General features: G+C 54.4%; 1 protein-coding gene across 13 annotated transcripts; it reads left to right on the plus strand.

Moving 5' to 3' along the window:
* The first annotated feature begins 501 nt into the window (after window positions 1-501).
* On the plus strand, window positions 502-26,097 carry KASH5 (KASH domain containing 5). 13 transcript variants are annotated; one of them, XM_086690391.1, is made up of 20 exons: window positions 504-706; window positions 3,319-3,456; window positions 6,866-6,970; window positions 7,476-7,662; window positions 8,164-8,228; window positions 9,453-9,519; window positions 9,666-9,914; window positions 10,274-10,478; window positions 10,811-10,861; window positions 15,863-15,940; window positions 16,199-16,255; window positions 16,578-16,637; window positions 17,304-17,368; window positions 17,532-17,619; window positions 17,860-17,988; window positions 21,082-21,140; window positions 22,898-22,943; window positions 24,666-24,730; window positions 24,813-24,932; window positions 25,051-26,097. In XM_086690391.1, the coding sequence occupies exons 1-20, from the start codon at window positions 685-687 to the stop codon at window positions 25,190-25,192; spliced, it is 1,998 nt and encodes a 665-aa protein (XP_086546517.1). In that variant the 5' UTR covers window positions 504-684; the 3' UTR covers window positions 25,193-26,097. The 13 variants fall into 13 exon arrangements, 10 of the variants coding, with proteins under 10 accessions (XP_086546520.1, XP_086546525.1, XP_086546517.1 ...); XM_086690392.1 differs by having other exon boundaries at window positions 24,816-24,932; XM_086690396.1 differs by having other exon boundaries at window positions 505-706; window positions 9,753-9,914.
* The last annotated feature ends 1,770 nt before the right edge of the window (window positions 26,098-27,867 follow it).

Here is a 27,867-nt window from a genome sequence, read left to right on the forward strand (position 1 = left end):
TGGGGGTGACACTACACAAATCTACAATATGTCAGGTCGTGAGATAGGGACCTCTAACGGTGGTTAGTGAGATGAGGGCCTAATGGAGGCAGCGTGGCAGGGAAAGGTCGCTCTGAGAAATGAATGATGGTGGGGTGAACCGGAGGATGCAAAAGAATCCCTTTCCTGTGTCTCCGCTAGCAGAAAGGAGGAGTGGGTGGGGCATCTTTGTCCCAAATCCCCATTCCTGGGAGCCAATTTTGGATGTAATTCTCTTCTCTCTAGCCGGAAAGGCTGAGAATACTTTTTCCCACTCCCCCCTATAGGGAATGAATGAAACTGTTTGAGGAACAGTCTTTCAGGGATCTGTTAATACATCGTGACTAGAGCCACAAAGGGCGCGGCAGTGGTGAGGCAAGACGGGGTAGGAACATCATTGTGACGGCGATGGGCAGCCTTGCACGGAAGAGAGGGCAAAAAGGGCGTGACTTAGTAGCTGATGAAAAGTGGGGGGTGGACAAGGGGTCCCTCAATCCAACTGGCCCATGGCACCCAAGCTTGAGGCCGGAGAGAGGACCCCAACGTAGGGGACGCAGGCACCCCTCGCTTCCGCTGCCTGCCATCCTCCCTCCAGCTTTGGCCGTCCCGGCCGATACGCGTGCACCCGCTCGGCCAGGCTGGGTGCGCGCCCGGACAGTCCTGCGCATGCGCGGCGTCCCGGGTGCAGGTAACCGACAAGAGCGAGCCTTCCCCCGGTGTGCGCCTGCGTGGTGGGGAGGCGCCCAGGTGGGGCGGGGCTTAGGCGCCGCGCGCGCCCTCGGTCTCGCCCCAACGTTTTTCTGGCGGGAACGGCGCACGTGTACCTTCTTCCCAAGCAACTGCTGTTGGTAGGTCGTGGGCCCCGGCTGTGTCCTGAGAGTGGGACGTGGGCTCAGGGACGCCCGGGATGTGGTGGGGTTCCCCAGAGAAGCCCTGCCAGAGCCCCCCAAATCCTAGGGCACAGTCCCCAATATCAAGGCCTTCCAAACCTTGTTAAAAGTTTTCGTGAAATCCTGATCAAAACCCCTCAGAAATACTGAGAAGGACTCCTAGGAAATGTGATAGATGACCCCTGAAATCTTGTCAGAATCTTCTAGAAATTCTGCCAGACTTCTCCCTCAGACCCTGCCAGACTACCCCGCAAAAATCCTGTTACGCTCCCTTCCCAAATCAGAGAACCCCCACCCCTCCCCGCGCCCCGCCGAAATCCTGTCAGAGATTCCCGGGAATCTTGTCAAACCCACCAAAAATCTTGTCAGGTTCCCCTCCCAAATCCTATCAGAGACCTCTGAAATCCAGACACCCCCAGAAATCCAGAAACGCCCCAGAAATCTGGTCAGAGACCCTCTTGGAACCCAGAGACCCCTTTAAAATCCGAACCCCTTTAATTCCTGCTTGTGTCCTCCTCCTGCTCCAGCCTCCCTGTGGAAGACCCTCCGTGATTGAGGAGAGCTTCCCTCAGTCCCTGTCAGAAGCACCCGGTGCCAGACCCTCCCCCCCCCCCCCCCCCCCCGATCCCACAGCCATCACCCCCCTTCTGCACCCTCCAGCATTGTCCAAACCCTGGAAGGCTCTCTCTTCAAAGGCTGCTTTTTCTAGAACATTCTAAAAGCTGCCAAGAAGCGTGCACCCCGTGGCTGTGGACCCGGCTGGCGCCAGGGAGAGCAGGGTGTGGGGAGTACTTGGTGAGGAAAGGCATGACCAGCAGGTGGGGTGAGGACGGACAGACCCCAGGTGACCCTACGTGGACCATTTGCCCCAGTGTGCCCAGTGCAGCCCCGATGGGCATAGTTGTCCAGCGTAATTATTAATAGCACCCTTCTCACGCTTTTACTTTTTTTTTTTTTAAGTTTTTAAAGTTTTTTTTAAGTTTGTAAGTTTTTAAAGTTTTAAGTTGAGAGAGACAGTGTGAGCTAGGGAGGGACAGAGAGAGGCAGAGAGAGAATCCCAAGCAGGCTGCTCACTGTCAGCACAGAGCCCGATGTGGAGCTTGAACTCACGAAACTGTGAGATCATGACCTGAGCCAAAACCAAGAGTCAGGCGCTTAACTGACTGAGCCACCCGGGTGCCCCAACACTCTTCTCACTCTTGAAAGTGTCCTGGGTTGGGACGATAAGTCGTACGGATGGTCAACCTGGTTATAATGGAGGTAGGGCAGGGCATTGTCAGGGCACAGAGGAGGGAGTCCCTCACTGGTCCCTAGGGGACCCCAGGGACTCAGGGAAGGCTTCCCAGGGAGGCTGTGAGCCAGGGCAGGGGCCACATGTGAGGATGGTGCGTGTGGAACCACCTGGGCCGGGGAAGACCATGCAAAGGTGCAGAACTCCCACGGCTGTGATGAGCGGGAGGGACCTAGAGGTCAGCCAGTGGAGAGAAAAGTGACAAAAGGGGGCAAGGAATTGCAGGGACGAAGACTCTGTCCCACACCAGCCAGAGGGGCTAGGACTTAGCCCTGAGGGCACTAGGGATCCATGGCAGGGATTGGCGCAGGAGAGAGATGGGGGTCCAACTCGCACAGGAGGCCAGTAGTTCCAAATACAGACTGATATGGCAGAATGTAGGTAGCCCAGGGTGGTGTGGGAACCCAGGGACGGCAGCTGGTTCAGAAACATTTTCCCAGAGGAGGAGATAGATAAGCCAAGGCAGGAAGGGCTGGAAAGGAAGGCGTCCCAGTCAGATACCCCGAGGTGGGGACAGCCAGTCCAGTTTGGGGGAGAGCACGCAGTTCAGATTTGCTGGAACAGCAAGTGTGATTTGGGGTAGGGAGGCGGGCAGGGCCAGGCTGTGCAAGGCCTTCAATGCCAGGTCCAGGGTCTAGGCTCTGAACCTGGGGTACTGGGGAGCCACGGGAGAACACTGGGCAGGTCAGCTCTGGGGCGCTGCTGGGGATGGACGGGGAGGGAAAGACTAGAGACTGGGAGGCCGGGAGGAGGGTGGGCCCAGGGCCCAGGGGGAGAGGATGGAACCCAGAGCTGTAGGGAAGGAGAGGAGGGGTCAAGTTAGAATCATAGGGCAAGAGGGACAAGGCTAGGGACTTGACAGGCTGTGGGGAGGAGGTGGGGGAGGGACGCAAGGAGGCAGTGACCCCCACCCACCAGCCCCCTCTTTGATCTCTGCTGCCCACTCCTTGGCCCCCCATTTTCCCAGCCCACACCTCCAATTCATAAAACAGGTCTGAGCGGGAGCTGCTCTGGTTGAGGCAGGGGTGGGCAAACAGGTTCTGAGAACCCAGAGCGGCCTGGGGCACAGGTGGGGCAGGGTGGCTGGTCTGAGAAGGCCATTCCCCTTTGTCCTTCCAGGAGCTCTTGGAGCAGACGATCCTTTACCAGTCCCTCCCAGTGATGGGGGCAGGCTGTTAGTTTCTCCAGCAGCTGTGGAGCGACCAGGGTGGCCCATGGATGTCCCAGAGGGCCGGGCGGGTGGCCCCGCTGCAAAAAGTAGGTGGCTGGGCCCCTGTTCACCCCAAGGGAGGATGAGGAGGGGGCAGTGGGTGAGTGGGTGCCAGCTTGGGGACTTGACAGAGGTGGCTTAGGGTGACTGAGCCTCCACTTTGGTGCCGGGGTGGGAGGGAGGGAGCTATCTTTGATGAAGTGCCGATGTGCGCCCACCTGTCTGGATACCGTATCTCCTTTGCTTTGGGGAAACTACAGCAGAAACCTTAGCAAGCTCTGTTCCTTCCTCCCTAATGACCTGCTGGGTCGCCCCTCACTAGTCATTCAGATCTCTGCTTTCTGAAAAGCCTTTCACATACCCTCCCCTCTCCTGCTTCTCTCCATAGCACTGCTTAGTCTCTGTCTCTCCCACTGGGACATGAGTTGGGTCTTTTTTTGTTTTGGGGTTTTTTTTGGTTTGTTTTTTAATGTTTATTTAATTTTGAGAGAGAGAGTGGGAGCAGGAGAGGGGCAGAGGGGGAGGAGGACAGAGGATCTGAAGTGGGCTGTGCACTGCATTGACCGCAGTGAGCCCAAGCCTGATGCGGGGCTTGAACTTACAAACTGTGAGATCATGACCTGAGCCAAAGTCAGAAGCTCAACCGACTGAGCCACCCGGGCGTCCTGACATGGGGGTCTGTCTGTTTTATTCACTCTGGCATTCCTGGTCCCTAGAGCAGTGCTGACCAACATGTGAGCCATAAATGTAATTTTCAATTTTGTTACTAGCCACATTTAAAGGTAAAAAGAAACAGGCAAAATGGAACGGGAATAATAGATTTTACTTAACCTGATGTGTCCAAAATGGTATCCTTTCAGCATGTAATTAATATAAAAATGTATTAGAGATATTCTTTTTTTTTTTTCACACTAGGACTTCAAGATCTGGTGTGTGGTTTACACTAATAGAGCATCTCAATTCACACTCGCCACAGTTCAAGCACTCAAGAAACTTATGTGGCAAGTGGCTACCCTATTGGTTAGCGCTGCCCTAGAACAATGTCTGACATGTAGGAGCTCAATTATTGTCCTTGATTTGTTTGGATGGATGCAAACCAAGGGGGTGTGAAAGCCGGCTTGGGGAGGAAGACACTGGGTTGCCCTCTCTGAAATTCATCTGCTAAGTGGGAGAGCCCAATGTGATGGGGGAGGAGGCTCCCACCCTTGGGGAGAGGCAGGGCCGCTTTCTTAGAGGCTCCCAGCATCCAGCAGCAGAGCCTGCATCTTTTCTCAAAGCCGCAGGCCTGGACTCTGGCCTCAGGAGTCTTTCCAGAGGGGAAGGTAGGAGGCAGACACCTGGGTGCGGGAGGCAGCGCCAGGGCTGGCGGACCGAGTGACCGACATCAAAACTTCTCCGGCACCGGCAGAGGGCGTGCGGGCCCGGAGGATCCCTTGGGCCGGGGCTGAGCCGCCTTTGGGAGGCTCCTGAAGGAAAGGGAAGGCCACACCCGGGAGAGATGGAGACAGAGGAAGGCTGGGGGGAAAAAGCCAGAGAGACAGCAGGGCAAGGAGAGAGAAGGCTTGGGGAATGGAGAATCACTGAGATATGGGAAAAGAAGCCCAGAGCTGGAGACACGGGGAAGAAAATGGGGGCAAGGAACACAGAGACAGAGAGGCAGGGCCCCAGGAAGAGAGAGATGAGGAGGAAGATGGAGAGAAAGAGCCAGAGAGGAAACTAGAGAAGGGCAGAGACAGAGACACAGAGAGAGGTAGAGACACGGAGGATGGAAATGAAGGGAAAGGAACAGAACAGCACAGGCAGAGTGACATCTTCCTGAGGGGCCCCAGATAGACACGTGGGGGTCCTCTGAGCCAGACGTCCTGGGTTGACTCTGGCTGAGCAGCCCTGGGGAGTGACCTCGCTGGACCTCAGGGTCCTCCTTCATAACCTGGGGAGCACAGTGAGAGGCGAACACTGCAAATTCAGGTAAAGCCCCGGCATGGGCCCTGGTGTCTCCTCTAATTGTGGGTTCCCTCTCCCCTTCCCTAATAGCATGGGTTCAAACCTGTGGGGGCTGAATGTTAGCTCTCTACAATGAACCCTGGAGATTAAAAGGAATTAGAGCACCCATGGGTGGCCGGCTGGCTCAGGGTCGTGAGTTCAAGGCCCACATTGGGCATGGAGCCTACTTAAAAAAAAAAAAAAGAGCCAGGGCAAGTTCCTAACTACTCTGTGCCTCACTCACCTCATCTGTAAAGTGGGGCTACAAATAGCAGTGGCCGTGGTCCATACAAACCCTCAGAAGAGGAAGGGCACCTACTCATTTGCTAAATGAATGTTCAATTCTGTTATCGAGCCTCCACCATGGGCCAGGCCTTCTGCCCAGAGCCTTTCCAGATTTTCTCATTTCTTCTCTAGGAGGGAGGGAACACCAGCCCCATTTTCCAGAGGAAGAAACTGAGGCTCAGAGAGTCTGCGTTCCTTGCTCGGGTTGCCCCTTGGGTCAGCCAGACCCAGCAGCCTGTGCCAGGCCTGCCGCTATACCCAGTTGTTCAAGGGTAGGGAGCCTTGCAGGTCACTTCCAGTCCCAGAGAAGTGGACCCCAGTAATCCCTGGGGTAGAGGATCTTCCCCTGTATCGTGGAGAATTTATTGAGTGCCTGTATATGCAGGCACTGTTGATACAGCCGTGGACAAACAGACGTGGGGGCGTTTACATTGTTTGTCTGTGCTGGGAGGTCTCTTCCCACACACAAACCTAACCCTCCCAGCCCTGGTAAGGAGGAACCACTACCTGCCCATTTTACTGGTGGGGAAACTGAGGCTTCAAAAGGAGAATGGACTTGCCCATAGTCACGTAGCTGGGCTATGAGCTCCTAACCACTCCCCCACCACTCACCCTACCTAGATCACCCATCCCCTCTCATCTCGGGCCCCTGGCTGTGGGCTGCAATGACGCCAGCCCCGCCTGGGGATTCAGGTAGGAAAGACAACCGGCCCCCCAGGCAGGCTGGGAAACCGGAGATGTGGCCGGCAGAATCGATCCAGGCTGCCCGTGCCTTATTGGATTGTTCCTGGCTCCTGGGCCCCCCTTCACCCTCAGCTCCTCCCAGAATCCTCTCTTCTTTGCCCTCCTCTGCCCCAGCCCCCTCTGAGCAGAGCCTGGGAGGCCAGGGAAGAGAGGAGGAAAGGGTGATTTCAGAGCCTAGTTTGTTATCTGGGCTCCTGAGCTGCTCAGACACAAAGGATTAGAAGCAGGGGGGACTTCCTGGCCTGAAAGAGGGGGCCCATATCCTCAGGATGGGGAGCAAGGAGGCCCTTACTGTTGCTGTCCCCAGCGCGAGCTTCCTGCTGTTCCCCCCCAACTCCAGGTAGCTCAGGATGAATTCACTCCCCTCTGCAGGAGCACAGGACCTGGGGTCACTCCTCTTCTTGTTCCCCTTCTTATGGACGGGCGGCCCTCTTGTCTCCTCAGTGTATCTCTGGGACCAGCTGGAGGAGGGGAGCCTGGGGACGCTGCTGAGCTTAGAGGAGCAAATACTCAACTCGACGTTCGAAGCTTGTGACCCCCAGAGGACAGGTGGGGGACAGGATGAGAGCCTGGCAGCCCTGGGCCTGGGAGACACAAGGAATAATAAGGGACAGAGATGGGGAGGCTGGAAACTGGGGAGCCGTAAAGAGAGGGATGGGCTAGGGCCCTTTCTTGGGGGTCCTACAGACAAATGGGTGATTGTAGGAAGCTTCTGGAAGGATTGGATAAAGGGACCGAGGCCTTTCAGGGTGAGGACATTAATGGAAGAGGGTAGGGCCTAGGGGGAGGGAGGGAGGGCAGCCACTGAGGGCCTGATGGGGCATAGCAGGTCCTTTTGGGTCCACCCTGTGAGTGGTGATGACTGGGCTCCATTTCCAGGTGAAGAGTTCAACTTAGAGGAGGGGAAAGGACTTGCCCAAAGTGTCTCAGTTAAGCCATGGTGCAGAGGTGCTGCCAGCCCAGCCACTGGCATCCTGCTTTCAAGCCATTGCCTGTCCCTACTCCCCTCCCCCCCACTTGCCCTAGACTCCCTCACGGCATGCTTTGTCCCCAGGTATCGTGACTGTGACCCACGTACTAGCCTACCTGGAGGCTGTGACAGGACGGGGCTCCCAGGATGCACGCCTCCAAACACTGGCCTGCAACCTGGACCCCAATGGAGAGGGCCCTCAGGCCACTGTGGACTTGGACACCTTCCTGGTTGTCATGCGGGATTGGATTGCTGCCTGTCAGTTGGATGGGTGGGTCTCTGCACCTCTCCCCTCCGCCCCCCCCCCCCCCCCGCCCCGGAAGTCCTTCCTGAGATCTAACCTCATTCATACCTGCTTACTGCAGCCAGCACCCTTTGGGCACAGGGACCTACTGTGGTTTGGAGGAGGCTGAGGAGGAGCGAAAAGTAAAGAGATGGGGTTGGGGGGAATGGGGTGGAAAGTCTGAAGACAAAGTTCCTGGGATGGGGAGGCAGAAATAAAAGGGGCTGGAAGGAAAAGTTGGGGTGTTAGGGGGCTGACTGAGGCCCCTCCCCATCCCTTCTCCAAACGCAGGCCTTGCCTCTCCTGCTTTTCCATCTGGCCCAGGGCTCTTGCCATCTGGCCTTACCTTCCTCCCCACGGTGGTGCTGTCCATGCTCTCTGGCTCTCACCTGACCCGGCCCCTCCTCCTGCCACCAGCAATCCCCCTTCCTGGCTGGTCAGGATTGGGGGTGGCTGCAGGGGGCTCTAAGCCTCATCCCTTTGATACAGGGGATTAGAGCTGGAAGAGGAGACAGCCTTCGAGGGGGCCCTGACCTCCCAGCAACCGCCATCTGGTGAGACTACTATATATGGAATGAAGCAGGAAGGCCCGGGGTCAGACAGTGGAGGGACTTCCCACCTGGAGACAGAGCCAGGGGCATAGGGTGGGACCCTTGGAACCTTAGCTCCATCCTGGAGCTGTGAGTTTGGCTTTCTAGGCACCTCCATGACTGCCTTCCCTCCTTTCTTGACCTTTTGGGGTTTTTTTCTTCAGGGGTTGGTTCCAAGTCCTCCTCCTAACCCCAGCCTATCACAGAGGCCTGTAAGGCCCTGCCCACCTCTCCTTGTCAGCTCTCTCCAGCTCCCGCCTGCTCTCTAGTCCCTGCTCCCTTGGGCCTCCTGGCTCAGCCTCTAATGCACTCAGTGCCTGCCCACCACGGTCCTCCCCTCAGGTTATTCCCCCTAAACTTCCCACACCTGGGGAACACTGTGGGGAAGCCCTGGGAGGCCCCAGGCTAAGGTCCCTGGCAGTCCGGGCTCACTCACAGCCCTCCTTTCCTGTAAAAACATGATTAACCGATTAAGTTACCTGCCGTGCTATTTGGTTAGTTGATTCGCTCACCATTTTATCCCTAGGACCTCACACACAGGAGGCGCACCGTAAAAAGTGTTCCCGTTATACCTTATAAAACCAAACAAAAGCAAAAAAAAAAAAAAATACAGCTTCCTGGACATTCCCTTAAACTTTCTCCAGTTGGGCTTGGGGGCCAGGGGAGGGTCAGGTCAGCTCCTGTTGAGGAAACACCCCTCTGGGTGGGGGAAGGCTGGAGGCCAGGAGGCTGGGGATGAGGTTGTGGTGAGGAGAGGGCGAGGAAGGGGAGAGGGCGAGAGGAGAGGGCAAAGCCTGAGCCAGGACTGGCTGACACAGAGAGGAGAGGAGGACAGAGAATGGGGAAGGAGGGCAGGAGGGCCTGGGCTCCAGTGGACTGTGGGGATGAGCCAGGACAGCCCAGTGGCCAGGAGGGAGGGATACTGGGAGGAAGAACAGGTTTGGGGGCAGCTAAGGTGCTGCCTCATCTTGGATGTGACGGAATCGGGGCTATGAGTGAGGGCCAGCTTTTGCTCAAGGTACCAGTGAGCAAAAGGCCTTTCACTTGGATGTAATTGTAGCCCCAGGAGTAGATGACATGACCCACAACAAATGTGAGGGCGAGGCTACCGGAGGCCAAGCCCGAGTTCTGGGGTGGCCCAACACCTAAGGTCACCGGGGAGCCCACCACCCTGTCTGTCTTCCCCAGGATGCCCAGAAGCTGAGGAGCCAGCCAACCTGGAGAGCTTCGGAGGCGAAGACCCCAGACCTGAGCTGTACCTATTCTCTCCCCCGCTGCCCTCCAGCCTCCATGTCATAGGGCTTGGGGTCCTTCGGGAGTGGGTGAGGGATGGGGGGAGGGGTGCTGTGCTGATGGCTCCAGGAGAGCGGGGCAGTCTCTCTCCTGTTTCTCTCTCTCCAGAAGAACCTCATGTCCCCACCACCCCCACCCCAACCTGGGAAAGGAGGTCGGAGCTGTGGCCAGTGACCTGCCCCTCCCTGACCCCAGGCCCGCCACAGCTGACCTGCTGAGCAGCCTGGAGGACCTGGAGCTCAGCAACCGCAGGCTGGCCGGGGAGAACGCCAAGCTCCAGCGCAGCGTGGAGACAGCGGAGGAGGGATCTGCGCGCCTCGGGGAGGAGATTGCAGCCCTGCGCAAGCAGCTTCGCAGGTGGGCCGGCGCACCTGTGTCCCTCCTGACCAGGCTTTCCTCCCCCACCCTCACCCCGCCCCCCGTCACTCTCCTCTCCACATGCTCTCTCCGTACCTCCTGCCCTGTCTTCAACCCTGCACTGTCCCTTTCTCTTTTGCTCTTTTTCTTTTGTGTCTCCCTAGTTCTTGTCTCTTGGCCTCTTGGGTTCAGACTTCCCTCTTCATTTTTCTCTGAGTCTCCCTATCAGCAGCCTATCCCTTTCTCTATGCTCCTGTCCATCATGATTCCCCTATTTTAGTCCTCCTGCTTTCTCTGGGTCTCTGTCCCACCCCCTTAGTCTTTTAGGTAGAAACTGGGTCTCTGTGCCCCACCCCCAGGTCTCTGTTACTTCCAGCTCTGAGTGGATCTATCTCTATGGTCTCTGTTTCCCTCCTGCGTGGCCCATCTGCCCCGCCCCCACTCAGTACCCAGCAGGCTCTGCAGTGTGCCAAGGCTGTGGATGAGGAGCTGGAGGATCTGAAGACTCTGGCCAAGAGCCTGGAGGAGCAGAATCGCAGCCTCCTGGCCCAGGCCCGACAGACGGTGGGTTCTGGGCAAGGGGCACGAAGGTGCCTTCTCCCTTTCTTAAAGAGTCTGAGCAGCGGTGTCTGACTGTGAAATGGGAAGGTGCAGAGGTTACCCTGGCTTCCTCCCTTCCTCCAGGTCCTGCTTGCTCCTGACCTAGGGCTCAGATCGATTTGCCATCCCTTTTATGACAAAGGGGACAGCAGGAGCCATCAGGGCTCCCAGACCCCTTCTCCCAGCCTTGCTCCTTAATGACCCAGACCCGAGATGTGTTCCCAGGTGGGGGAGAAGGGCAATATGGGGGCAAGGAGGTCCTAAGAAAGCCTTTGTCCTCTTTCGCGGCTGCTCAGGAAAAGGAACAGCAGCATCTGGTGGCCGAGATGGAGACTCTGCAGGAGGAGGTGAGCTGAGGCCCAGTGCCCACCCCATCCCTTCCCCGGTCCTCAGGATCTTCCCCTCCCCGCCCCGTCTGCCCCAGACATCCTCAGTAGCCTGCACCCACTTATTCTTTCAGTCTGTAGAGGGAGACCCCAGAATCCCAATAACATATGAATGTTTCTGAAGGTCACATCACTGCATGTGAGGACTGCTATGGTTAGTAAGAGTGAGGGGCGTGGGGCGGACTGCCTGGGTCCATGCTGGAACTGCCTCCATAAGCATGGGTCAGTCTATTGCTTCTCTGTACCTCAGTGTCCTCACCTGTAACAATGGGCAAAATAATAGAATCTCCCTCACTGGGTTGTGTGAGATTTAAACAAAAGGATGCTTATAGAGTATTAGGTATGAGGCAGGACCACTGGAAGTGTTCACTGAAAGTTAACCAGTATTGTTCATATATTAGCATTTTTATGGTGGAAAGAATACAGGCCTTGAAATCAGCGAGTTCAAATCCCATCTCTGCCACTTACAAGATGGGCCACCTTTAGGCATGTGACTTCTCCTTCCCGAGCCTTTGTTAAATCCAGATCCATCTAGTCATCTTAGATGGAAATGAAACTCATCAATTGATAATGAAAATGGTCACTACCCCCCACAAGATGGCATCAAAGTTGCTGGAGACCCACACAGCATCTCAGTGCTCCAGGAGGTGGCGGTCCTCGCTCAACATCTGCTCTCTCTGCTGGTCACAAGATTGATGTTCATCATCCCATCTGGTCCTCGTCCTTAGTCACCACCACACGCTGGCATCCACTGGGAGGCGGGCATTGCCTCTGGTGTCTGGATGTCCAGTCCTCACTGCACCTGCTGGTGGTGGCCCTCTGGACCCCCCAGCACATGGGGGCCTCTGGGGCTCTCCCTCAGCCACTTCCATACCCTTCAGGGGCCAAAGAGGAGGCTTGGCTACTTCCCTGAGACTCTTTGTGGCCATAGGGGGCCTCGTGGGTCTCTCTCAGCCTCTGGTTCTCACACAGCTATCTCAATTCTGTTATTCACAGGCCTTGTTGGGGCTGAGACTGAGCTGAGAAATGCTCTCTGATTCCCAGACCTCCCAGGGGTTGTGTTGTTCAATAGCATCCTTACTCTTCACCCCCCACCTTAGCTAACCCGGGGCTGGGGGCTGGCTCAGGGCATGTTTCCCCTCTACTGCTCTCTTTTTTGACCCTCCTGCACCCCTCCCCTGACGTAAAGATCTTTGCTGAGTCCAGGCAATGATATTGATTCTGCCCGATCCCCCCAAATCTCTTTGTCCTACATCTGTATTGTAGCTTTTGTATTCAAATCCAAAACTTCTCCACTATTGTTCTCTGGCTCTTCCATGAGCGTTCCATCATTTGGAACAGTGGGAATTGCCACAAGATGGCTGCCACAATGTGAGGCATGGGGTGTAGCCAGGAAGTAACTGTTTCTTCCAGAACATCACTTTTTAAGAACAGGGAGAAATTCTCCCTAAAGCCCCATGGCAGAACCTCCCTCTTCTATGTTACTGGACAAAGTGATATCATATGATTATAGCCAAACCACTCCCTGGCATGGGTAATCCAACCGCTGATGGGCCAGAATACTTACAGCTCCAAGGAAGAGAACACAGAAGAAATGGTGGCTTCAATCCAAAGGGCACTCATTTCTGTAACAAGAGGCTTTGAAGGTCTCTGGATTGGTTTGGTGATTCAGGCTTGTTCATCTGCTTGTGGCCTCGTGATCACAGATGGCTGCAGCAGCTCTGCCCTCACGGTCTCATCCAAATCAGGACAAAGAGGGACAGGGGAGCCCAGCTAATGCTTCTCCCATAGCTCTCTTTTCATCAGAAGGAAAAGGCTTCCCAGGAGCACCCCCACTGTACCCACCACCCCAGCATACCTCTCTTCCATCTCGCTGGCAAGAACTGGATCGCATGACACCCCCAGCTGTGAGGGAGGCTCAGCCTCTGGAGTGGGAGATGAACAAGTCAGAGGGGGTGACAATGGCTGCTGGGTTAGCTAACAAGCCACTTCTGAATCCTCCGAGATTTCCATCTCATTCACCCCAGACCAGGACCCACCTGCCCATGTGGAGAGTGGACCCCCAATGAAAGCAGAAGAAAGAATAAGCAGGGTGAATTGCAGCCAGAAGTCTGGGCCTCCTCCCAGCCCAGAAGGCCCACTGCCAGGTAAAGTGCCTTGAGCGGTGCCTGGGGCATCCTAGGCGCTCGATAAACCAGAGCTATTCTTGGTTGCTTCCCCTCCACCTATCCCCTCCCCTCGGCAGCCTACAGAGCATCTATAGATCGAGTTCTCAAGTTACAGTAGAATAATGTTAGAGTAGGGGACACTCGGACACTCAGTTTTCCTACAGAGAATCTACAGAGCAGGGCTCAGGTTACTGCAGAAGAAGGCGGGAGAGGCTGAGTAACCAGGTTCCCTGCCGAGTGGCCCAGGATCCAGCCTGCAAATCCCCTACCAGGTGGACAGATGTTGACACAGCATTCCTGGTCCGTCCTTCCTCTGCCCTTCACCTGGCAGCCCAGGCCGCTGAGACTGAGCGTGAGGGCCCACTGATGGAGGATTTGGAGCCGAGCCAGCTGGAGAGAAGGAGGAGCTGGCCTGGGTATCCCCAGGGGCACTGAGAGGAGGGGTGTGGCGAGGGAAGTCCACCTGCCTCTTTGCGCTGAAATGCTTTTTGCCCATGGCTGCTTCCCATCGAAGTCAGTGCAAGTTGCTATAGTATTGGTGCCTGGAAACTCCAGACTGGATTTGGGGCCATTTTATTCTCAGATCTCACAGCATGGCTGGCCTGTGCTGCCCTCTCCCAGCCCCCTTGTTCTCTCAGATAATTCTCCTCACCCTGGAGGACTCAGGGTGCCCCAACACTGCTTCTTCAGGAGCCCCCTCATCCGGGCTCCCACAAGGCCCAGGGGCTAAGCCTCATCAGAGTCTGCCTCCCATGTTGTCATCATCTACTTCTGCACCGGTCTCCACCTCTAGCAATGAGCTCCCCTGAGGGGAGAGACGAAGCGAGTTCCCTGTTCTCACCCAGGGCTATGTCTGGCTCGGAGAGTCTGGGGGTTATAATTGCAGCATTTAGAGTCAGATTTGGGTTTGAATCCACTCACTCACCATTTAAAGTTTCTTAGTCCCTCCACTCCTCAATTTCCTCTGCAAAATTGGGACAGGGGAGGTGATCCCGATAAAAACATTAACACTTGGGACAACCAGACATTACATTCTTCCTGAATGGTGCAGGAGGACACGTTTAGCAGCACCCGTGAAATCTTCCTGCCAAAAAATGGAACAGGAGCTTGGCCAGGGCCCTGGATCTACTCACCAGTTTAGAGGAAATAAAGAGGTTGGAGGAACGGGGTGAACATCCCGCACAGGGAATGAGAACTCAGTAAGTCAAATCCAAATGCTCCTGTTCTACAGGACAAATAACCTGATTTCTTCCACAAAAGAAGGGCCCCCAAAAATGCCATGGTTGGGGAGGTGGGTGACCACTGTCAGATGAAAAGGAGACATTTCAACTAAAAGCCACGGTGGACCTCATTTAGATCCTCATACAAACTAAATAAATGTGAAAAGACATTTGTGAGATAACTAAAATGAAAAAATGAAACAAAAATATAGGGAGTGCCTGGCTGGCTTACTTGGAGGAGCGTGCAACTCTTGATCTCAGGGTTGTGAGTTCGAGCCCCATGTTGAGTAGAGAGATTACTTAAATAAACTTTTTTTTTTTTAAAGCACCCATTCAGTATGAGACAACAGTAAGGAATGATCCATTTTAAGATGATAGTGGTATTGTGAGTTTACTGAAGTAAAAATTCCTCAAGTAGGAAATAAAAATGCCAGAGTAGTTATAGGTGAAATAATGTGATATCTGGCATTTGCTTTTGAATCATCTGTTAAACAAAACAAAAGCCTTGGAGGATAGGGGAGAAACTGGGGAAATGTATATAATTATCAAGGTTGGGTGATGGGCCGTGCACATTCATTGTACTGTTATTTTCACATATGTGTGTGAAAAGCACTTACAAAGTTTTGAAGATACCTTTAAAATTATACATTTTACATTTCCTGAACATGTTGGTATATGCCAGGCAATTACCATATACCATATATGTTTTGTGCTTATTATATGTAGTAACATGTGTTTGCATGAATTATCACCTGTATAACCCGGGGCAAGTTGCACAACTGTTCTGTGCTAGACTTGCCTTCATCTTTACAATGAGGTAGTAAAGGGGTATCTGGATGCCTCAGTTTGTTCAGCGACAGACTCTTGATTTCAGCTCAGGTCATGATCTCACAGTTCATGAGTTTGAGCCCTGCGTCAGGCTCCACGCTAACAGTGTGGAGCCTGCTTAGGATTCTCTCTCTCCCTCTGTCTGCCCCTCTCCCACTATTTCTCTCTCTCTCTCTCAAAAGAAATAAACTTAAAAAAAAAAAAAACAGTGGGGGATAAGAAATGAGTTAACACTTGCAAAGCACTCAGTACAGGTTAGCAGTCACCATTAGCTCATTTAATCCACACAGCAGCCCTATGAAGTAGGTCTATCTCATCTCCATTTTTTTAATAAGTTGTTTTAATGTTTATTTACTTTTGAGAGAGAGAGAGAGAACGCGAGTGAGGGAGGGGTAGAGAAAGAGGGAGACGCAGAAACTGAGGCAGGCTCCAGGCTCTGAGCTGTCAGCACAGAGCCCAACGCGGGGTTCAAACTCATGAATTTGAGATCATGACCTGAGCCGAAGTCGGAGATTGAAATGACTGAGCCACCCAGGCAGCTCTCATCTCTGTTTTTACAGACAAGCACCCAGTGATGCACAGAGAAATCAAAACTGAGATCTTACAGGATGGTTGGAGGGATTAAATGGGCCAAAACATAGAAAGCACTTAGCATGAGGCCTACTGCATATCAGCTGTTCAGGAAATGTCAGCTGTGAGTACTAACATGTGCCGGAGGGGACATGACCGGTTGTTCGTTCTTCCAGAACGGGAAACTACTGGCTGAGCGGGACGGAGTGAAGAGGAGAAGTGAGGAGCTGGCCACAGAAAAGGACGCTTTGAAGGTGGAACCTCTTCCTCCTGCCATTTTTACCAGTTTCAGCCACTCTGGCCTAGTGAGAACCGGGGACTTCCATCAAGCCATCAGGCTCCCGGGGCTCCGGGCAGCTTGGCTGAAATCCCTCTCGGGATAGCTGATGTCCAGAGACATCGTGGGAGGTTGAGGAGAGGGGCTCGAGAGAGCTGGGTGGGCCGGGGAGGGCAGCGCCTGCTGAGGCAAGTCCCGGAAGGCCGGACAGATGGACGGGCTCCTTCCTTGGCAGCGGCAGCTCTTTGAGTGTGAACGCCTCATTTGCCAACGAGATGCTGTACTCTCTGAGGTGAGGGGCCCTAGGGTGGTAAGGGGACATTCACCTTCCATATGTGCCTGGCCATCTCCCACCCCTAGTCTAGAAAGGGAGGTCCCGCCAGGATCTCCTCCATGGATATGCAGCCTGGAGAGGTCAGAGGGTTCCCTGCTCCCAACACCAGGCTCACAAGCATGACCCTGCAGGATCTAGAAACCTGGTGCTTTCCCTCAGGCCCTAGCTCTTCCCCCCCCCCCCCCCCCCCCCCGAGCTCACCCTTCCAGTCTCCCCTACCCCTTGCCTCAGCGTCTCTCTGGGGCTGGGCCCAGTCTCAGTTACCTTTGGGCCTTCCCAGCGTACTCAACATGCAGAGAGTCTGGCCAAGACCTTGGAGGAGTACAGAACGATGACCCAGGTAGGCGGCTGCCCTCCCACCCTCGGCCCCCTGCCCAGCCCCGCTCTTTTGCCATCTCTGGGATCTGCTGCCTCTCTCTGTTCCTGCCCATCTTTTGTGGAGTCTCTATACCTGGTTTCTTCCATCTCTACTACTGTGTGTCTCTCCCTCTCTGTTTCCATCTCTCTCTCTGCCTTTTCTCTTGTTCTCTGCTCCTTCCTTTCTCTCTCACTCTGTGTATCTCCATCTTGGGTCCACTTTCATTCTTTGTGGGGGTCTTCTCACCGCATCTCCCCTGCTCATCTTGCTCTGTGTCTGCCTTTCTTTGATCTAGTCTGTCCGTCTCCAGGGGTCACTACTCTCTGTTGGTCCCTGGTTGTTATGAGTCTCTTACACCCTGCTTGTCTTTTGCCCCCCTGTGAATCTGTGTCCATCCATGTCTTTTGTTCTGTGCGTCTCCATCTCTGCCTTCCTTTTCTTAATTTTCCTGGCCAGTAGGTTACCTTCTAGGTTCCTGCTGCTCTCTGTCTCTTGTTGGCTTCCTAAGTTTCTTCTCCTTGTCTCTTGGGAATATGTGTCTGGAGAGCTCAAAAAAGTTGGGGAAGTAGAAGTGACGGTAAGGGGAGCCCAAGGCTGGGAGGTAGAGAAGAACAGAGAGGCCAGGGTCCCCCATTGCCCCCTTTGCAGGAACTGAGGCTGGAAATCTCACACCTGGAGGAGCAGCTGAGTCAGATCCATGAGGGGCCGGATGAGTGAGTGGAACGTCAGGGGTGGAGGAGGCAGGAGGAGAGCCCAAAGGCAGGGACCCCCAACCTCCAGCCACAAGGTGGGCAGGGCCACGACCCCAGAGTAGGTAGACCGAGGGGTAGTAGGCAGGCACAGAGAGAGCCTTCCCCCTCCTGACGGTGTCACTAGGCTACCGGAAGGGGCCCAGGTGAGAAGAGCGGGCTGGACCCAGGTGCTGCCCCCATCACTGGGCGTGGAGATCCAGGCCATTCGGCAGGTGGGCCCAGCTCCATGGAAACACCCCAACCCCCGGCCGGCCACGGCTCTGACCCAGCCCCGATTCTCACCCCAGCCCATCTGCCCCCCAGGACCATCTCCGTCCTCAACCCCATCCCTACCCCGACCCAGCCTCACGCCAGTCCCCTGCCCTCCCCCACCCCATGCCTCAGCCCATCTCCATCCCCATCTTCTGCCTTCACCCTGGCATCCCTGGTCTCAGAAATGCCTTCCCTCCCAGAAACAAGAAGTGGCAGACTCCGCTCTCTCCAGCCCTCTCTGTGGAGTGTGGCAGTGGGAGGAGGTCATCATCGAGACTGAGACAGACGAGGAAGCTGAGTTTCCACCTGAAGCCCCAGCTGGGGCAGAGGTGAGCATGGGAGGGGCTCAGAGACCACCGGCGTCCAGGACCTGGGAAAGGGGCCTGGGGCTCCACCTGCCACCAGCTTGTTGCCCATCCCACAGGCAAGTGTTGAAGGGCCTGCTGGACACAGAGCCCAAGCCAGACAGGACACCATCCCTGCCCCCTAGAGACCAGCTCGGGAGTGCAATAGACCGTAAACAAAGCAAACACAAATTGCCTGCTGGCAGTTTTTGTCAGGTGGAAAACACTGTCAGGAATCATTATTTACCAGGGTCTGCAGGGGGAAGGTAAGACGTGAAGCGTTCTTCCAGACACCGGAAAGATACGTTAAGCTTTTACTTTTGGGTTTTTTGGGGGTGGTTTTTGCATGTGTGTTTTCTTGTTGGTTTTATTTTTCTAAAACTTTTACTTTTTGGATGCAAGCACCTTTCGGAAAAGCTTAGCAAGCCCACTGTGAAATCTTGAACTCAACCAATAGCTGTTGTTTTAGGACTTCTGTAATTGCCTGAACAGTATTTCAACACCCTTTGAAACAACTGGCACAGCTCATCTTCAGTGTCCACAACAGAAAAGTGAGATTTTAATCCATTCGTGCCAGAAGTCTTTGTTTTTTGTTTTTTTCCAGAGAAAATATTGCTCACAGCTCTGTAACTGCATCATCTTGAGAATTATACTGCTTCAGAATTACCTGTTTACCATTGGGTTTTTTAATGTTTATTCTTATTTATTTTTGAAAGAGAGAAAGAGAACAGCAGGGGTGAGGCAGAGAGAGAGAGAGGGAGACAGAATCTGAAGCAGGCTCCAAGTCATCAGCACAGAGCCTGACACAGGGCTCCATCTCACAAACTGTGAGATCATGGCCTGAGCTGGAATCGGATGCTTAACCGACTGAGCCACCCAGGTGTGCCTACCATTCTTTGGGTTTTTTTTTTTAATTTTTTAGGTTTATTTATTTTTTTTTAAATTTTTTTTTTTAACGTTTATTTATTTTTGAGACAGAGAGAGACACAGCATGAACGGGGGAGGGGCAGAGAGAGAGGGAGACACAGAATCAGAAGCAAGCTGCAGGCTCTGAGCCATCAGCCCAGAGCCCGACGCGGAGCTCGAACTCGTGGACCGCAAGATCGTGACCTGAGCTGAAGTCGGACGCTTAACCGACTGAGCCACCCAGGCGCCCCATGGGTTTATTTATATTTTTAAGAGAGAGAGAGAGAGAATGAGTGGGGAGGGGCAGAGAGAGAGGGAGAGAGAGAATCCCAAGCAGAGTCTGCACCAGCAGCACAGAGCCTGGTGCAGGGCTCGAACTTATGAACGGAACCATGAGATTGTGACCTGAGCTGAAATCAAGAGTCAAGAGTAAGTCGGGACACTTAACCAACTGAGCTACCCAAGCGCCCCTGTTTACCATTCTTAAAGGAGAAACTTGTCTCTCTGCTCACATTTTCCCTGGATTGAGAGATGCTTCTGTGTTTCCCTTCGACACCAGTGCTGTTTGATTTTTCATTTACCTCCCCCAGCATCTCTGTGAGGTAGACATCCTCATCCCTCATCCTGTCACGTATGGGAAACTGAGGCTCAGATAGGTCACACATCCCCAGTCACACAGCCTATGGGCAGCAGAGTCACAGCCCTCAGAGGAGGTGTAAGTTAGAGTGGATTCTGCTGTGAGCTCTCTGATGCCCCATCCAGGGGGACACGGACCCAGGCTTCTGGCTGCCACCTGCTCTGGGTCCTGGAGCTACCACGTGGAGCCACTTGGAGCCAGAGGGAGAGATTGTGCAGAGCGGCCATCCTAATGCAGGACGATGGGTGTGCAGAGGTGGGCGGCAGGCCCTGAGGGAGCCCAGCGAAGGGGGCACCTGTGTCAAGTGGGAGACTGGAGAGGTGTCACAGGGAAACTGACACTTGAGCTTATTTGGGGAAAACTAGAGGGAGAAGTGGTGTGAGGAAAGAGATGCCTTCCTGGCAACACAAAAGCATATAACATGCTCGGAAAGCAGAGGGAGTTGAGGTGTCTAGTGAGCCGGGAGGCCATATCACGACAGGGATTCCCTGAACATCAGGCTGGGAGACTCTACTTTTCTCCATCGAGCCACAGGAGCCACAGGAGGCACAGGAGGGCTGAGAGCGGGGAGGGACGAGGTCAGCTCTGAATGTAGAAAGACCCCTTGCAGGCCACATGGATTCTGATTAGAGGCCAGGAGGCCAGGGAGGAGGCTGGGGCAAGAGTCCAGAGGATGAAGTCTGAGCCAGGCCAGGGCCCTGGGCTGGAGAAAGAGGAATGATGGGCAGAGAAAAGTAGGGCGGGGGGGACACAGCTGCAGGCAAGTGGGCTGGGCACGCAGAGTGCTGGGAAGGGAGAAGCCAGAAAGATGCCAAACTTCTACTGCGTCCTAGTGAGATGCAGATCCCGAGGGGCGTTTGGGGGGCTACCTGAGGTCAATGGGTACACAAGGCTGGAGCTCAGGAATGTATTTAGAAAACAATATCAAGTCGGTGGTCCGGGCCACACACGGAGATGTCTCCGGAGAAAACAGGACCTGGATCCTGAAGAACAGCTGTGGAGCTGCCCAAGACCAGGAACCTGGGAGGGAAAGGGGATCTGAAGGGAAACACTGAGCCTCCTTTGGGTCCATGTGAGTGTGAGAAGTTTGTGGGAGTACGAGAGGTTTGGGGGACCCGGACTCCTGGGTCCTGAATAGAAAGGGGTCTAGAACAACTCTCCCGCTTCTGGCTTCTGCTCTGAGAGGGATGCAGAGCCAGCCTCAGTGACAGAGCCCAAGAGGAGGGCAGGTCCTAGATGCAGGCGGTGAATTCTTTTTTTTTTTTTTTTTTTTAATGTTTGTTTCTTTTTGAGAGAGACAGAGACAGAATGCGAGTGGGTTAGGGGCAGAGAGAGAGGGAGACACAGAATCCAAAGCAGGCTCCAGGCTCCAAGCTGTCAGCACAGAGTCCAACGCGGGGCTCAAACTCACAAGCTGCAAGATCATGACTTGAGCCAAAGTCAGACGCTCAACCAACTGAGCCACAGGCGCCCCAAGGTGGTGAATTCTTGCAGATGTCGCAGCCTGGGAGACCTAACCTGTTCTTTTCCCACAGAGAAACTTCCAGGGAGAGCCAGCGCACCCTCAAGGAGGAAGGAAGGAGCAATCGATGTGGTAAGAAGCTTGTTCCTTCCAGAGCCATCCCCCTGCGTTGAGGTAACACCAAATTCTTGGATGAATTTGAATAGCATACAAGGACTGGAAGAGCCCTGGGGGAGCTGCTCATCATTCATTCATTCATTCACTCATTCCTTCACACTGAGGCCACCCTGGGCCTGTGACCCAGGATGAGTCACACCGAGCCCTACCTTCAGCATCTCCTAGCCTAGAGGGACACAGACATCTGACCTGGCTGGCTCTGTGAGAACATCTGACACTTCACCTGCGGGGGAGGCTTCCCTGGGAGGTAATGCTTGAATGGAGTCCTGTAGGAGCAATTTTCATCTAGGAGACTCTCAGACAAGAAGACAGTTGTCAGGCAGATGGGACAGCTCAGTCACTAGGTCACTGAACACGCTTCTCCCGAGGCCTCCAGGGAACCCTGGGATGAATGAAACCCATTGGGTCAAGGGAGAACACCCATGTAGTTACAAGACAATTGGGGACTCTAGAATCAGACAGCCTGGGTTCAAATCCCAGCTTGGTGACTTAGTGATGGGGTGGTGGGCCATGGAACCCCAGCCTTGTGATTGTTCCGAAGCTTGGATGCAGGCCTCCAAGGAGAGAGAAAGCACTAGATGTCTGGGCCCACTCTCCTCCGGGGCCCTGGCCTTGGGGCCTTCCACACCCCCTCCTCTTTTTCAGGCTCTCCGCTGAGGCAGCTAATGAGGCTTCCTGCCACCAGCCTCTAATTGGGCTCCTCTGAGAAAGCTGAGATTGGGCGGGAGGGGGGCTCCAGAGCTATGACTTTCCCTAGCATCACCAGGGAGGGGAGGGAGGGGAGAAGGGGCTGAGCAGCGACAGGGGCGGGGGCTGGCCATCTGAGTTTCCCAGGAGCAGGACAGTGTGATTCACAGATTGGGAAGCAAGGGAGGTAGTGAATCCTGTGGTCCCTAACAATGGGTAGGGGTGAAGGCTCGGATCCGAGAGGAGCTGGGGGAGGAGCCACCTGGGTCCCAAGTAGAAGTCCCAGGGGATGAGACACCTCTGTGTCTGACTGGGGGCTTACCAGCCTAGCTGACTTTGGGGTGCTAATTGAAGAAACAGCTGTGTCCTGAGGTTGTCAAAGTGGTAGTAGCTGGAGGATGGATCCCTGAACCCAAACGGAGGTGGTAGCTGGTGGTGTGGACGTCTGGGTCTCTGAGGGGCATTTGGGCCAGACAGCTTGAGGTCTGAGTCTCCAAAAAGGCACTTCAGAGAGCTGTAGCCCTCGGGGGAGCAGAGGGTGGATGCTTGCCCACCCCAGAGAATGACTTGTGGGGTGGGGGGAATTGCTCACACAGTTGGCTTCTGGAATCTCAGTCCTAAAAGTAGATCCAGTAAGACTGAGACTCACTAAAAGTGGCACAGCCCACCAGGCACAAAGTGGGGGGTGGGGTCTGGACCTGCCCCGGAGTCTGGGAGAGCCCTGAGTCTCTGGTGTCGGGAGAGTAGGAGAAGAGAAGCCGTGGCTCCCAGCTAAGGCATCAGCTGGAAACATAGCGGCTGAGAAAACCAGTTGTATGAAGAGCGTGTTGAAAATTCCCCTGCAAAATACATACGCTGACCTACACACAGCAGTTTGCTCTCGGGGCTCCAGGACACCCCCACGCTCATCCATGATGCCCGGTCTGCCTTAAGACCCCTGCTTTAAAGGTTCATCCAGCTCCATAGTGGGCAAAGGGAAGCTAGGCAGAGGGAAGATGCTTGCAGTGACTTTTTTGTCTTCTCAGGTTACCCAGAAGACAGGAAGAGGAGGAAGCAGAGACCCAGGTCAGGGTAGGCAGTCCCCAGCCCCTACCTACTCCAGTCCCTGGAGGAGGTTGATGTACGGGCAGCTCCTCCCAGCCCTCACCCCACACCCCCACTTCTCCTGAGCAGACAGAAAAATCATTTGGCCAAGAGATAACAAGGCCCTTGCTATAGCTAATGAGAGCGGACAGTGCTGTGGGGGGAGGCCTGCAGGCCAGTGGGCGGCTAGAATGTTCCCAGGGGACCCCCCAAGCACATACACAGGGCTGCAGCCGCTAAGCCACAGGCCTCACAGACGTGGCTACACCCCCGGAATGCGAAAATGCACACGCACATGCGCCCACACACAGGAAGGGGCCGGGCCCTCCCCAGCCAGCCCCAGAACTCCCTGGGGCACAGCGCCTGTCACAGCCCCCTTGCCTATCACCACACACACCCGCTGCTTTGTTCCTCATAGCGGCAGGGCACAGGGTGAGGTGTGGGTGACAGTCCCCATTCTCTGGCAAGGAAAGGGAAGGAAGGAAGCCTGGAGAGGAGGGGTGAGGAGCCTGGGTCCTCAAGTTAGGAATGTGAGAGCCCAAATGTACACCTGGTATCTGGGCTCTTTCAGGCTCCAGACCATCCAACGTGGTCTCTCTGAACAGCCTGACCCCAAAGCCACCTCCTACTCCCTTCCATGGAGACTGGTACCCTCCTCAGTTATCCTCACAGCTGACTTGACAATGATCTTTACCTAGCTGTCAGGGTGGGGTGAGGGTTAAGGACCATGTGTAAAGGGCCTGGCGCAGAACAGGTGTACATTAGGTGGCAGTGGTCAAGGTGGTGGCTGAGACTGGTGTTCCTGTTATTCCTTATTATTGTTACTATTGCCATCAGCATCATCCATGGAACAAAAGTGTGGGTGCGAAAGCCTGAGAGCAACAGAGGAGATGAGATGGCCCCTGGACAAATATTTGGGGCTTTTTTTTTTAAGTTTATTTTTGAGAGAGAGACAGAGAGACAGAGAGAGAGAGAGAGAGAGAGAGAGAGAGGAAATGCAAGCAAGTGGGGGAGGGGCACAGAGAGGGAGACACAGAATCAGAAGCAGGCTCCAGGCTCTGAGCTGTCAGCACAGAGCCCAACAAGAGGCTCAAACTCACGAACCACGAGATCATGACCTGAGCTGAAGTTGGACACTTAACCAGTTGAGCCACCCAGGCTCCCCTTTGGGGCTTTAATCTTAAGGCACCTGCAGGTTCTAATACAGGCAGGGAGACAGACCCAAAGAGAGTGCCCACGCTGGACTAGGCCCAGCACAAGGTTAGACTCTTGGAGAAGATGAGGTCTCTGCCCTCTGGGAACTTGGATCCTTCCAGAATCAGATGCAAATGGAGCTAGCAATATTGAACAGTACACACAATTACCCAGTGCTCACTCAGTGCCAGAAACTGTTCCAAGCACCCTCCACTATTTTGCTTTTTACCTGTGTTCCCTCAGGCAGACTCTCCTTCAGCCCTGTGAGGTGGGTACATGTCAATGACCCTGTGCCCAGATGGGGAAAGTGGGGCCTGGAGACGTGGGGTGACATTCCAGAGGGACATACAGTGGAAGCTGGCAGAGCTGGGAAGCCCACCTGGTGGTGTATGTCACGGCACTGAGCCACTGTGTTCCAACCCCTTCCATGCAGTCACTTCTGTCCACTGGGCTAAACCAAAGGCCTCTCCTAATCCAGGAGCCAGTGTCTCAAGTCCGTTTCCTTTGTCCTTTTAGGCCAATCTCCCCATCCCTCTGGGAGACCCTCACCCTGGAGACATTCCAGGAAGCCTTCCTGAAAGGTAACAGGACCCTAGGGGACTGGAAGGGACCTGGAGGTAGGGGAAAGTCTGGCATGATTGCCCCATCCTTTTTTCTGCCTAGCAGCCCTGCCAAGCCAGATCTGCAGCAAGCCCTGGTGCCCGTGGTGAAAGAGCTGGTCCCAGTCAGCAGGCCGGACTGGGGCCAGCTCTGCCTGGCCCCCCTGCACCCCCAGCCGCTCAGGTGTGCCCCAAGGCAGTCCCGGAAGGGAGGGTGATGGTCACACACGGGGACATTGCCCACCGCTGAGACTCTGGCAGCTCCCTGGCCCCTCCCTAAACTCTGTACTGCGCCCCACCAGGGTCACCCGGCACCCGCTGATCCCCGCTCCAGTCCTGGGGCTGCTGCTGCTGCTGCTTCTCTCTGTCTTGCTGCTGGGCCAGTCCCCACCTCCGACCTGGCCCCACCTTCAGCTCTGCTACCTTCAGCCGCCCCCAGTGTGAGACACCCTGAGTAAGGTCTAGTCAATGAACGCCCCGGGACTCTTTCTACTGTTATTACCATTGTTGTGCCATCATTACCTGGGAGCACCCCAGTTCGGGGACCCCAGATACAGTACTCCAGGAGCCACACGCCCATACTGGGTTTTTAGGTGATGTCTTTTGTTTTGGTTTGTTTTTTTGATATTGGTGACTACATTTCTTAATAGCAAACATATCCAATAATGGACTAAATACTAGGTGGGTATTTTTCTCATGAAACAAGTCTGGAGAAGGACAGCTGTGGGCCCACAGCTCAGAGTCTCCACAACTTGGGGGCCAGGAGGGCTGTGATTCTCTATGATTCTCTTGGCCCTTCCCTTTTGCTCAGGAGATGGCAGGCATAGCTTCACACGTCGCACCTGCAGGAAGGGTGCACCTTTTTTAAAGAAAAAGCGGTAGCCTTCTCAGGGCCAGCAGCAGATCTGTGTTTATGTCTCACTGGCCAAAATCTCTTGTTGTGACTACTCTTAGCTGCAAGAGAGGCTCAGAGACCGAGCACCCTCCTGGCAGACAGAGGGAGAAAGAGATGTGGGCCGGGCTCACCCCACAGATGTCCTGTGCGGTGCAAACAGCCCGTGGGAAATGGACCAGTGTGCCATTTGTTCACTCATCACTTCCTGCTCATTTGTTTGCCACAATTAGACCTTCGAAGATAAAGCTGTAGAAAAACAGGCCCTCCAATGCCAGGCTGGGGAGTGTTGGTTTGCTCCTAAGGATGATGGGAGCACTGGGAGATTTTATTGCTTGTTTTTGGTTACTTATGTTTTAACTGAGATGTAAGTTATGTACACATAAATGGATGTGCTCTCTTCGGCAGCACATATACTAAAGTTGGAACCATACAGATAAATGGACAAAATCTTAAAGTCTCAGGTGCATGAGTTTTTGCATATGTAAACACCCATGAAAGCAAAATCTGGGTCAAGATATAGAACAGTTTCAGCACTGCAGAGGCTTCATGAGGAGAGTTCTGAGCAAGGGAGGGTCAGAGTCACCCCTATTTAAAGGCAGATAGTGATAGAGGTAACGGTAGGTTCCATGTGAGCCCACAAAATGCACTTACGCCCTCCCAGGAGGATAGAGAGTTTGTCCCAGTTAGGTGGCATCTGTGTGTAAGTCTTGAAAGATGAGTAAGGTTTGTTGCAGTGAGCAGGGACCGACCGAAGGTGTCACAGGCAGAGGGAACAGTGTGTGTGCAGACCAGGTGGTGGGAAAGCGCCTCAGTGTGTAGAGAGCTATAGAAAGCACTATGTTGCTGGGATTTAAAAAAAAAAGGGGGGGGGATTTGGAGCCAGGAAAGAAGCTACAGAGGTGGTGAGGAGAGAGAGAGAGAGGCAAGAGCCCATGAAGGGTTTTGGACACCATCCCAAGTGCCCAAGAAAGGGCTGTGAGCAGGGAAAGGGCAGAATCAATGATGGGTGGGGGACAGAGCTTCGATCCTGCACAGGGGATGAATACAAAGTGAGGCTGGAGGCAGGAGGTGGGGAGAAGGCTAGAGCCCTGGTCCAGGTGGCAGAGGACGAAGCCTGAGCTGCACTGGGGATGTGGATGGAAAGAAGGGGAAGGGCAGAGAGGCAGAGTGGGAAGGATGGAGACAGAGACTGATGGCTGTGAAGGAGGATGAAAAAGGAAAGGTCAAGGACAGCACGAGGGTCTGACCCAGTGACTGGTAGACAGTGAAGCATCTCCAAAACAGGAACCCAGGAGGAGGAGTGGGTTTGGGGGAACACCCAGCCGCTGTGGGATGGGGTGAGTGTCAGGGTTCCAAGATGTGGCTGGAGCCCTCAGCCTTGAGCCCACAGTCTGGAGATGGGGGTGTAGGTGTGATTCCCTGTGGATGGTGATTGACATTTGGGGGAATTGCTGAAATTTCCTGGGGAAAAGAGAGGGGAGAGGGGAAGACTTCCAGGCACCATTTCATGAAAAGCCTCAAACGCTAGTCAAGACATCTAGAGAAGGAGTAAGGTATGGAAGGAGCGCAGGCCAAGACCCAACCACCAGGCCCCCCAGCCAAAAGCCTGTAAGGCTCCTCCCAGGGTTGTGAGTTTCAAAGAGCCAATGCGGGTGCAATATTTACAGGAGTGCCCGGCACATGGTAACTGCACATAACTTTAATCCCATTTCTCCATGAGAGTTATGGAAAGGTCTAGACTTTACAGATTTGGGTTCCAGTTACCCTTCTGTCCTTTACTGTCGCTGATAACTTGGGGGAATTACTCTTGACTTTTAGAGTCTTATTTGTGAAATTTGGCCAACCCGGGTTGGTGTTGAGGAGTATAGTTATTCATTCATTATTCAGTATTTCTGAATCAGAGAAGCAGCCCCACCCCTGCAGTCTAAGGGCCAATTAGGGCGCGGTCCGCCTCCCAGAAATAAATTGGAGAGCTTGCCAGTTACCAAGCGCCAGCCCCGCCCCCTTCCCCGCGAGCCCACGCTCCCAGCCCCGCCCTCTTGTGTAGGCCAATCAACGCGCGGTCCGCACGAGCCGCGCCCCCGGGACGCGCCTCAGAGCCGTCAGTGCAGCTGAACGAGTAGGTTGCCATGGTTACCATTGAGGGTTGGGATGAAGGGTTGGCCAAGCCGCCGGTGAGAGAGACGGGAACAGAGATAGAAACAGAGACAGATTGTGATTAGCT

Source organism: Puma concolor, chromosome E2 (genome assembly GCF_028749965.1).
Source record: "Puma concolor isolate L17-30 chromosome E2, mPumCon1.1.hap2, whole genome shotgun sequence".
Lineage (NCBI taxonomy): Eukaryota > Metazoa > Chordata > Mammalia > Carnivora > Felidae > Puma > Puma concolor.